Source organism: Gallinula chloropus (genome assembly GCF_964237585.1).
Source record: "Gallinula chloropus genome assembly, chromosome: 1".
Taxonomy (NCBI): domain Eukaryota; kingdom Metazoa; phylum Chordata; class Aves; order Gruiformes; family Rallidae; genus Gallinula; species Gallinula chloropus.
This window is the reverse complement of record NC_140085.1, coordinates 44,935,411-44,948,133: the sequence shown is the minus strand read 5'-3', so window position 1 is coordinate 44,948,133 and position 12,723 is coordinate 44,935,411. Positions and strand designations below refer to the sequence as shown.

Here is a 12,723-nt window from a genome sequence, read left to right as displayed (position 1 = left end):
AGATACTCCAGGGTATCCATCTGGCTTCCAGCTGCTGCCTCAGAAAGGCACAAGTTCTCTGTCATATGCATATTCTGCATATCTGTGTGGATGTCTCCAGTGTCTTAGGATATTTAAAATGTTGGCATGTCTGCAGCGACTGGATGCAGTCCTGTTTTATCGTCCCAATCTTGAATTGAGACATTTACAGTAAGCATAAAGAGAAGCCTATTCAGATTTGAATAGGTGTAAGACATTTGTTATTTTAGTAACTGGATAGCTCATTGTTTGAAAATGTCTGCTGTGTGGAGATTGAGAAGGTAATGGCTCCATTTATCACAAATCTTATGTTGTTTGATACTGTGTGTATACCTCCTCTGTCTGCCAGCACACAAATTAATTTTTGCTAGCTCTGATAAGTTGTTTATAATTCTCTGGTATCCCCTCCAAAACATCAAAGGTTTTAACAGCTTGTATTTACTCTTTCCATTTATTTGATTTTAAACTTCTATTTCATTTGTCTCATTGAAATACTTATCAGTGACTAATTTCTTGTTTAATTTCACGGATGCATTCTTTTTCTCTGGGAACCTGCAGTACTGAAAGTTCAAATGGCTACTCTCCCTCTTTCTAGTTTTATGAGAACAATTTAATTCATGTACATCTCTGTAGTACTTTTTTTTCTTGTTTTAACAGCTAATTGAAATGAAATGCTAATTAAAAAAATAATCGGAACACCCAACTCTAGCACTTGAAACTAATTGCATAAATTAATGAAATAAGTGTTGAACTTACATATCTGAGGAGCCCTCCAGTAAAGCCACATCCTAGCAGATGGTGCATGCTGAAGTTTTTGATATGCAACAGTTAGCTGTATTACAGTGTACCATAAATGACTTGACTTCATCTTACCTAAAGATACCCTTGAAGCCACGCTGACTGCATTAAGATTCATAACAGATAAACAGCCTCTGTGGAGAACCTTGAAGGATGAAGACTTAGCTTAAGTAATCACAGAATCACAGAATGGCCTGTGTTGGAATGGACCCCAAGGATCACAGAGTTCCAACCCCCCTGCCACAGATGGGGTCAACAACCTCCAGGCCTGGATCTACACAAGGTTGCCCAGGGCCCCATCCAACCTGGCCTTCAACACCTCCAGGGATGGGGCATCCACCACCTCTCTGGGCAGCCTGTTCCAGCACCTTACCACTCTCTCTGTAAAATACTTACCCCTAATATCTAACCAAAACCTTCCCACCTTTAGCTTTAATCCATTCCCCCTTGTCCTGCCATTGTCTACCCTTTTAAAAAGTTGATTTCCCTCCTGTTTGTCTGCTCCCTTCAGGTAGTGGAAGGCTGCAATGAGTTCCCCCCGCAGCTTTCTCTTCTCTAGGCTGAACAAGCTCAGCTCCCTCAGCTTCTATGTGTAGGGGAGGTGCTCCAGCCCTCTAATCATCTTTGTGGCCCTCCTCTGAACCCTCTCCAGCAGTTCCACATCTTTCTTATATTGGAGCCCCAGATCTGGACACAGTACTCCAGATGGGGCCTCATGAGTACAGAGTAGAGAGAGACAATCACCTCCTTGTCCCGCTGGCCACCCCTCTTCTGATGGAGCCCAGGATACCATTGGCCTCCTGAGCTGCAAGAGCACACTGCTGGCTCATGTTAAGTTTCTCATCCACCAGAACCCCAGGTTCTTCTCAGCAGGGCTACTCTCAAGGAGCTTTTCTCCCAGTCTGTATCTATGTCTGGGATTCAGCCGGCCCATGTGCAACACCTTACACTTGGCAGTGTTGAACTTCATTAAATTCACCTAGGCCCACCATTCCAGCCTGCCGAGATCCCTCTGGAATTTTCATTTCAGTTTTTAAAAAAAATAAATATCAGAAGTCACTAAAATCTGGTGAAATACCAGATTTGAATCAATCACTGTAATGGGATCATCTCCACTAGAGTTGGAACATTCTGTAAGTGACAGCTGTGGGAGTTACCAGCACAACCACTTTTCTACCCTTGCACCGAAGTTGCAGTGTCCTGTAATAAGTAAATTTTTATTAAAGTTTTTCATGTAAGAAAAATCCAGGGCAGTTGATTTAATTTAACAGATTATTATTTTTTAAAATAAAACCCCATCATTATTCTTAATTCAGGATCCATTATAAATTAATCATTTTAATATGCAGTTGACCACTACGACATGTGAACTTCTTGTTTCCCAGTCATTCTACTTTTCCACAACTGGAAATGTAAAGGGAATTTCACTGGAAGGCATCTGAGCAAGGGTACTCTGTAACCTCACAGGGAACTAAGATTGCATCTTGCATTAGGAGTGGGGACATTTTAGATTCTTCTGAAATGTAACTTGATAAAGCAGGCACATGCAGGATAAAGTTGTTGGTGAGCAGCATCTTAAGAACGCTTAAGGATTTCTTCAGAAGTATGTGAATTTTCAAGTTCAGTGCACAAAGCACCTGCCATAAAACGGTTGTTTATCAGAAAGGGTCCTCCTTGACATCAGGGTAAGGTATTAAAAATTCAGAAGGATACATTATATCCTTGACTCTGAATTAAAAACCTCATACATTTTACTTTTTTTCTTCTCTAAATAATGTTTCTGGGTAGTTAAGTTGCATTTTGGAAAGCTCATAAACAGCTGAGGTCACAGACACATTGCTTCTGTAATGCTCAGCTAATGTGCTAGTTTAACACCCAGAGTTGTTTAATGCTGCTGGCTGTAGAGAGGGAAGGAGGAGGGAAAATTTCTTTCATTACCAGATTATTACTTTATATATACAGAAAGTAAATGTGTCCTTAGGCTTAATAAAATGTAACTGATTTTTTTATGCCATGGATATGGATTGTCTTCAACTAAATGGTAACAGAACTATTGTACAAAGCAGAGGGTTTATAGAAGATATCTTTTTAGTTTGATTTTGGAGTGATTTTGAAGCAGGATCTATTTCTCAGCCATTCAGTGCTTCGAGAAACCAATGGACTTGATATGCAGTGCAGCTAAGTGTTCGAAGTTTCTGAGTGATCATGTCATACTTACAGCGTATATGTTTATGACACTAGTTCAGGTGCACAACCCAGTATTTCTTTGTCTTTTGAACCGTGTCATTGGATGTAGCCACAGCTTTGCTGTCAGGGCAGTGTAATCGATTTGTGCTGCAATGTCTTAGGAGTAGAGGAATGGTTGGAGCTTTGTGTCTGCATTACTTGCTGTATCTCATTCCTTTTGCCCCTTTTTTTAAAGTAGTTCCTGTGAAAGGAAACAAACACTTTCACTCTCTGTTAACCATAAGATTGAACTGGCGGTCTTTCTTTTACAGACTTAGGATATTAAATGAGTTGCATTTTCCTCTTTTATTTACCTTTTAAATGTGATGTCAAAACAAGTCTGTAAGCCTTTTGAACAATGCTTCATTATGAAAGTTGAAAATTTCCCTCCACTTATCAGTCTACAGTTGTAAGAGAAAAAAGAAAAAGACTTTCGAAAAGTATTGTGGACTTGCTCAGGAAAGAGAGACTTTAGACATAGATGTCAAAATAACGTATTACCTATTTAAAAAAATATGAAGTTTCACACATCATTTTCCATATCTAGTCAAGCTTAATGTATTCTTGAAATTCTACCATGTACTTCTATTTTAGACATCCAGAATATGTTAAAAATTTAGTTAAAATGGTGTCAGATTGAAGACAATTACCTGAGTCAATCATGGGTTAAAATTATGCATGGCAACATAACCCCAGAGACAATAAAAAAGACTCAAAGGCACTTTTCTCTCACTGCTCTTTAACTACCCTGTTAAATGATTGCTGACAAATTATGAAAATAAAAAGATTATGAATTTAGTGAAATTATGTTAAAAAAACATGGTCTACTTTGTATTCTCTGAGGTGGTCTACACTACCATTATAGGGATAGTTTTTTCCAAAGCAAAAGTAAAACTTTTCCTATGATGGTGCTGAATAACTGTGGCTCTTGGAGAAGGATACACAAGTTCTAGATAACTATTCTATCAAAGAACTATTTAGTGTGGTTTCCCAAAATAATTTTATCTAAGCTGGAATTTATATAACCTAGGCTCGCTGCCTCAGGACAGTAGTATATTCTAGATTACTTTTTCTCCAAAATGTGTTGCATTTAGATTTAGAAGCCAGTTCTCAATGACCATTAAGTGGAGCAATTAAACACTTAAACTAGTAGTAAGATGAAATTCCTGGTAATGTTAATGGTACAGTATAAGTATACATGGAAATACATCACAAGTTATCAAGAGTGATCAATTCTGCATATGCAGTTGTCAAATAAAGAGCCATTTGCACAATTCAGTGGGATTTATTGGAGTGTTATATACCCAATCTAGATGTGCCTCCACCTTGCTATTACTTATGGTCAGCTACAGAGTTACTCCACACAGTTTAATAATCTCATCTCTGTACAGTATTAATCCGTTTTGCCAGAGAAGTATTCACTTGATGGACTATCCAACGAAGTATATTTTCTTAGAGAACCTTTTCATGATGTGGACTATCCATTCTCAAACTGTAATTTGGAGCATCTGTTAGTGTATATTTTTCTTCAGATGAGATTAACATTATTTTTAGAACACTGATTAACTGTTTGTGATTTGCTTATATCCTTGAGGCCTCTAATTTTTTTCTGTCTTTATATTTTCAAGGCTTCTGCTACCATCTTGCATTCATAATTTTGGGAATTCTTGGTAAAATCCCCAGGTTTTCTTCAAATCTCTTAAAACTTTGCTTTTGTGCTTATGTGGCTAGTGGTTCATTAGCACAAACCAGCCATGCATGCCTCCATTAAATGTTTAATTCCACAAAGTAACAATGAAATAAAAGACATGTATAAATCATAAGACATAGATGAAAATAATGGCCTGGTACTTCCCAATGTTTGGGGGTCCGAAGTTTCTGTGGTTTATTCCAGGTTTTAACAAGCTTAAGGTTATTAACTTGGCCAAGGTTGTTTTAACTTCTGCTATATGAGAAAGACCTTGTTGGACTCAGTTGGAGTGGCAGCTGAATTCAGCAGGATGCTGCATCACTGTCAACTGAGGTGCACAGCGTGAGATGCTGTTAGGCTCTAGCTGAGAACATCACTATATCAAAGAGAAAGATGGTTCTGTCCTGTGCTGTAGTCTGTCTCTTTGTACGTGGTATTTCTAAAACCAGCAATAGATTATAAGATCACACCATTATTGCTGAGCATAAGTGTCTGAAGTTCCCATTGGTCTTAAGGGATACAAAGACCATTTCATATCTGTTGGTAAAAGACATCTGTTCTTTCCATGAGCTCTTTAGATTCTGCTGTGTGGGAAGATGAATTCCATCATTACTTTAGAGTAATACTTGGAAAGTTACTTCCATACTGACAGCAGCTGAGTATGTGTTTATTGGGTGAAAGAAATTCATTGGATCAATCTGCTATTTGAGCAGGTGAAGAATAATTTCCTTGCTTGGAAGATTGTAGACAGGTATTTTTCTTGCCCTCTATTCTGGCAAAGGAATTGGGAGCAAAGCCCTAAGACCTTTTATTGAGTCTCTTGTATCTTCTTGTATCTTCATCTTTATCATCACACATGATTTTTTGATACTCACATCTAATTTTTGCAGCCAGCATTTTGCTGGCAGAACCGTGAAATTGGCGCAGTAATTAATGCCTCATTTGTGACTCTCAAAGCACTATTTATTTCACTGGGTTTCAGGTTTGTATGAAAGCTGCTATACAAAACAAGAGAAGAAATTATTTTATGGGAGACAGACAGACATACAAGAAAAAATAGTTATGCTGGAAGTCTGAGGTATTTAGATAGTTGTCCCCACTTGTAATGACTAACTTCTGCTTAATATGTTCCCAGAATTTTAGGCTTTTTTTGGCATTCTCTGGAAACCAGTCACAGTGCACTTAGTGCCTCTAGGTGCTACACTCAAGTCATACCATAGGAATTAACTATGAACTGGATGTTCTCTTCTTGTTGTTCATATGGAGAAATGTGAAAACATTGTGGGGTGGGTCTTGTTGTGGTTTGTTGTTTCCCCTCCATAAAAATATATTTAATTCTCCAGTCACTGAAATAGAACTTAAGGATACTTGAATTTGTCTTCAAATTTGGACTTCAACTGTGATTCACCTGTACATCTGAATTTGAGGAAAGTGTGAAAATAGCGTTGTTTGTGTCGTTTTTGAAAAGTCTTTGTGGGAGAGCAGATCCTTCATATGACCTTGAGGGAATTCATCAAAATGTGTTCTAATTTGGCTGGACTGGTTGCCAGGGTAGACAAGTAGTTTTCAATCTTTGAACATTTTGTTGATCGAAGTAAGAACAGAGTGTCGATTTATAACTTTTGACAGCTTTGGCAATGGCCCTTTCTGTCAGACAGTGTCATGTATAGAGGAGAGTGCAACAAGTATAGTAGCTATTCTTAACTTATTTTGATAAAACACTTTTACACAGGTGGTTGGTGCTAGAAACTGATCACATTAACTGTGACTGGATTTAGACACTTGGATCTCTAGGTCTCTTACGAGCATTGGCTCCTAAGTTGATGATATTAATTTTATTTTCGTACTTAACAGGGGAATTCTTTATGAATTTCATTACAAGATGGTGATTTTGTGCCTACTGTGGTGTACTCACAACCTGAAGTGAAATTGTGCCTTTCTGCCAGTCAAAGAGAGTTCCTCCACTTCTGATTTATCATGGATTTCCCTAATGTTCTGTAATACGCATACACAAAAAAAAACCCACACCCCACCCAAACAATCAAACAAAACGATTACAAAAGATTATATTTTAAAATTGTTTTAGTTAAATCACAGATAAGGTAGATTCTGTGATAATGATAATAAGACACACTTACTCTTAGTGAGGTTCTGGGGTTTATTATCATACTAGCCTTGCATTACAAAGAACCTGCTCCATTTCTATTTAGTATTTTTCTGGAAAATCACTTTAAAGGTATTTGTCCTAATTGCGTTTTAATTTATTTTCAGGGAGTGCTGGAACACCTGTTATCTTCAATGAAAATGGAGATGCTCCTGGACGTTATGATATTTTTCAGTATCAAATCACCAACAAGAGTACCGAATACAAAGTAATTGGCCAGTGGACTAACCAACTTCATCTAAATGTGAGTACTAGTTTGATTATGGTGTTGAAATTGGAGAATACTCATTTCAGTATTACGTTATTTCAAAGCACTTCAAAAATATTGATGATTTCTTCTCTGTCATTTGGCAGAAGAAAGCTCTTCAATTCTCTTCCATTCTTGTTGAGAGGGCAGTAAAAGATGGTACAGTAACCTGAACAAAATTCACATAGACATAACAACTTGTCCATCCTTAGGAGGTGTTTTAAGTGCTGCCTTAACATGTTCTGCAAATTTTGTAGTAGTTAAGCCCCACCTGTACATGCAACTATGTTTTGAAAATTGCCATCCCAGTAGGAGTCAGAGAATATAACATACAATATTTGTATGACAGCTAACCATCAAGCCACAGTTGCATCCAAGGCACGTTTTTCTGTCAAAAGATGGCTCCATGCAAGGACAGTTACAGGTGTGAGAAAAACAAAACTAGATTGGTCTGTTTCCTTGTTTGTTTGCTATGCAATATTTACAGGGTTTACTTGAGATATAGCCATTTGGGTAGCTCTCAAAATGGGAAATATACAATTTTTTTGCTAACAGTTTTCCATTTGAGAGGTTCCTGAAGAAGAGTAAGACACTGTAGTAAATATTTACAAATTATTCTGTTGAGAATACTTTGCAAAGCTTATCTGAGCACAACACAGAGTAACATATGATAGCCTCCTCATTTTCAGCCACAGCTGTTAAACCACTTTACCATATCTCCCATTTAATATCTCTACTACTTGACAAGGACTCATTTATTTAAATTCTTCTGCCCAACCAGAAAAAACTCCATGAACAGAAACTGTGTGTGGCAGATTGTGTGGTAGTGTGATCTCTCTACAGCAACCTGATGCTAACATATGACTGTTGAAAAGAAAAAAAAAAAAGTAAAGTTTACAGTTCAATACTAAATTGTGATTTCTATGAAAGACTAGAGTTAGACCCTTATCATAGCTACTATGGCAGATCCTCACAATTGCTACTGTTCTCTGAAAAGTTATTGTCTATTAAGTGAGCTGAAAAACTGATACACACATTTTGCTACTCACATAGCAGTTGGATGTAGAAGCTAAAAACTACCTTAGAATTTGCTTTAATTTTAATTCTGTTCAAATCTGCCTTTTCTATACCTCCCCCTGCACCTCCCAGCTGCTAAATTTTTTCATTAAGCCTGTAGCTTTTCGGTCCCATTGTCTCTGCCTGATGTATGTGCACTCCAGGGAGTTCTCCGATATATTACTACATTGGCCGCCACTCAGACTACTGAAACCACGTCATGTTAACCTCATTGACCACATAGCTAACAGGAAAGGATTTGTCTAAGGACATTCTTGTTAACTGTCATTAAGAATGGATGTGTTAGGACATTTTTTGTCTCTTTTTGCATGGCTTTTTCATCTCCACGTGCTGGACCTAACTGGCTATCCACATTTTGTAGGCAAGCTCTGTGATGGAGATGCAAGTGGGCTGACACATAGCCCCACAGTGGTTGTTTGTACTCCCAGGCTTGTACTGTGTGTTCATCCTACTGCCCTCTGCTCTGCCTCACACCCCCTGCTCACACAGCCCAGCATGCGAGCAGACACACAGGGCTCCATTCCCCTGTGCACCTGGATTGATTGTGAAAAGAGACGTACTCCTGTTTCTTGACTTACTCATCTTTATCTAAAGCCTGGAGGCTTTCTAAAGTGAAGACTGGGTTTTATTTCTTGAAGTATGTTGTGGCTTGTGATACCGTATGCTGGTCTCTGTTGGTGTCTGCAGATGCTGGTATAGTAACAATGAGGAAGGAAGTCTTAATAGGGGTTGTACAGTTAATTTCCATTTGTTTATATATTCACAAAACTTACTTAACACATGTCGCTGGCTGTTATGCCATATTATGATCTGCTGTGGCAAAGCTGTTGCCTTCTCTTGCTAGACAAAATGTACTAAACTCAATGAAAAATTGTGAATGTCTGTCAATTCTCAAAATCATCATAATGCAAATTAGGTAGTGCATTACCAGTGGATCAAAGGAACACAGTGTATGTTTTCATTGGTTTCTGTGAAAACTTCTGTATTTATTGAAGATCAAGCACTATTAAGATAACAGAGCACTTTTTATCCTGCTGCTCTATAAAAGAGATACTTTTAAATATAAAATTTTTCCCACTGTATCATTCTTTCTCCTGCAGTTTCCTCCTAATGAAGGCACACATTACTACGATTTTTAATGAACCTGTCAGCTAGATGACTTCTACAGATACTTTTCATGTTTTCACAGATATTTCTACTTCAAATTGTGTGGTAACATATCGTAGCTATGACTGTGTTTGTGGTTGTTTTCATCTATACAGCTTCAGAAAATGTGTGGCTTTTATTCATTTATTTATTTTCTGTGCCAGAAAAATAAATTGTGGAAGTAGCAGGTTTGCAATATAGTTCAACTTTTGGAATGGTTGATGTAAGTAAGACTAGAACACATCTTGCATCTAAATAATTGAACCATAGTGTTTCCTTTATTCTTGCTATTCTTTTTGTTTGTTTTGTTTTGTTTTTTCCTTTTCCTTAGGATGATCTTTGATATTTTCTCCGTCCAGTTTTGCCTGCGGATCTCTGTTGTGTTGGCTATGGCTCCTCACCTGGCAGCCAGCCCTGGTCCTGTCCCAGTCCCTGACCCTGATCCTCAGGAGTCGGTATTCTTCTGCTGGTGTCTCTGGTTCCTCAGAGTTTTCACAGACTCTGCCGGGTCCTTGGGGTCAAGACTTGTTTCTTTCCTGTTGCAGCGCTGTCTTTCTCTTTGGGCAGAAAGTGCTGACTCGGGCTGGGTTAGGACTCTATCATGCTCACTAAGGGGCTTTTTGTCAGCAGGCTTCAACAGCTCCAGAGACCCTTCTAGCTGTGATGCTGGATTGTCCCTGTAGTACTCAGTAACATTAATTCTCTCCCTTAGGCAGACTGACCTTTCAGATTTCCTCTGAAGCAGCTATAGCTCCCAGATAGAGGAAATTCATGATTACTGATCAGTACTGCTCTTGCAGATTTTGCAAAATGCACTCGTCACAATGCTGAGAGATACCGTATAGAAGTTAAAAAAGAATTATGATCTTCGAAATTTGAACTTTTGTGTGGTTCTTGAGTTTGAATACGATATCTCAATCTTTGACAGATTCAAGATGACTCTGAAAGCAGACATTTAGAATCGTTGAAGTATAATCTCGAATAACCTGATTGCCTTTTATACAATTATCACTTTACATGAATCTGGAAATGTAAAGTTAAACCCTCTTTATAGTCCTCTGACTCTAAGGCTGCCTGACTTTAAATGATCTTAATGTACCACACCCTAAAATATTTTAGTATAATTTTGAAGGAAAATGCAATTGCCTTAGAACTTCTGATCATTTACTGTACATTTACTGTCAGGATTTTCTATGGTTTGCTTTCCTCATTTTCTCTCCTTTATCAGTAGAAGATAACTTATTTTTCACAGTTAAAAAATCTTTCTTCCAAAAGATATTCTGGATTTCATAATGAATAAAAATCCAGGAAGAGGCAGTTGTTTCTGCAAAAGTTATGTTTTATTCATATTGCAACAGTATTTTGCATACCAGGTCACACATAAAAGTTCCCTATAAATGTGTGGGTTTAGCAAATTTGATCTCTCAACCATGTAATCTCTGTAGGAGGAAAGTTGTTAAAAACAAGCTTGCTTTTCCTGGCACTTATGATTTGAAATCAACTTCCTTGTATGATTAATAATGAATTTCCTCTTAGAAACTGTGTTCTGTATTATATATGTTGTAATAAGGGCTAGATTGAGGTGTTGACTGATGGCTTTTGTCAGTGGCAGTAAATGGAAATAGTCCCAGCTCTAAAGATTTAATAACAAGTTTCTCAGTTTCTTTTCCTTAGGAACCCATGCAGTTTGTTCTGGTTCATTTCTGAAGGGCTGCTTTCTCCCTCTTTAAAAATGATCTATTTTGGTAAATTTGGAAAAAAAAAGTGGAAATCTTTAAGAATTTTTAAATTTAATACGTTGACTTTTCAAAAATACCCCTTTTTGATATAGTTTAAAGCAAAAACTCATACAAAACTCATACATCATTTTGATCTACCAAAATTGATTTTGAAGAAAATAATCTGAAAAAAATATGTAGGTACTAATACATATTCTTACAAATAAATAATTTTGATTGCTGGGATTTCAGACAGACAAAATTATTTGTGCTTTTGTGATCAGGTATTTGGGTGATGAATTTAAAAAACTTGAGTGGTTATCCATTTATGCAATATTATTCCCTAAGAAAAAAACCCAACCAAAACATATCAAACACTGTAAGTTTCAAGTGAAAACAGTACAATTTTTAAGGCAGAATTCACATGTGGGTTTTTTGTCTGGGGGGTGGGTGGTTGTTGTTGTTGTTGTTTGTGGGGTTTTTTTTCTACCAGAGCACAAGAGTTCTGTTGAAAAGCAAGATAAATTAAAAAAAAAGCAGATTTTTAACTTTGTCTTAGAAATAATAGGATACATAAGCATTCAGATTTATGGAGTGTGTGCACTGGGGATATAAATGACTCAAGGGCATCCATTTTTCTGTAATGGTCTTGATTTATGACTAAGAAAACTATAAATTAAAATTACACTGATGTGATGAACTATCAGAGAGACAGCCATAATCATCATCAGCCTTAAGCACAGTGTTTGGTGAACTAGTAAAAATTGGGAACCCCACAACGACAATGAGCTTCCCTTCAGGCAGCCATATCACAAAAAGTTTTGAATCAGTATTTGATTCAGTCTTTTCTAGGACTCTTGTGAATTATGCATATAATCCTGAAGGAAACTATCAACACTGACATTAGTCAATTCTTTTTAGAAGAAACAGGTTCAAAACATATTAGTTCCCTTCCTTGTGACATGGTAAAATGATTCAAGAAGCTTCTGATATTTACTTAAACTGCAGCAAATAAATTTGAAGCTTTGCTGAGGGACACTATTTCATTAAAGAAGCCAGAGAGACTCTTTTTTTCCTGTGGTACCTATTATATAATTGATAGATATTTTCAAATTGCTGAACCTAAGCCCTGGGTTTTACCAAAGAACACACTACAGTGAAATACACAACAGGACCACTTAGTGCAGTATGTGATTATATCTATAAACTAAATACGACAATCATGCTGCCTGCAGGGTATTCTTCTGCCCATATGTAATAGGGCAGTAGGGTTCAAACTTAAGACTCCATCCATGTTATCTGCCTGAAAAGTGTTGATGCTAAGTTAAAAATAAAACTCAATGAGGCAAGCAAAAATGGTTTTGGTTCCTCTATTCTTCTCTAAATTGTACTGCTATCTTCCTTTATTCTATACAGGGCTGAAAGTAGAAAAAGACTATTATGGTTTTGTGGTAGACTGACCTTGGCTGGACCACAGGTGTCTGTCTAGCCACTCTATCACTCCCCTCCTCAGCAGGACAGGGAGGGGAGAAAATAAGATGGAAAAAACCTAGTGGGTAAAGATAAATGCAGTTTAATAAAGCAAATGCAAAGGTCATGCATGGAAGCAAAGGAAAACCAAAAGATATATTCTCTACTT

At 37.3% G+C, this 12,723-nt stretch overlaps 1 protein-coding gene across 1 annotated transcript in view; it reads left to right on the top strand.

Annotated features, from left to right (window-relative positions):
* Nucleotides 1-12,723, top strand: part of GRM8 (glutamate metabotropic receptor 8) — a gene marked incomplete at both ends in the record, with an annotated part of 341,814 nt that overhangs the window by 267,914 nt on the left and 61,177 nt on the right. The window contains one exon of the mRNA XM_084279529.1: nt 7,004-7,140. Coding sequence (XP_084135655.1) covers nt 7,004-7,140 — 137 coding nt within the window. The remainder of the gene's footprint in view (nt 1-7,003; nt 7,141-12,723) is intronic.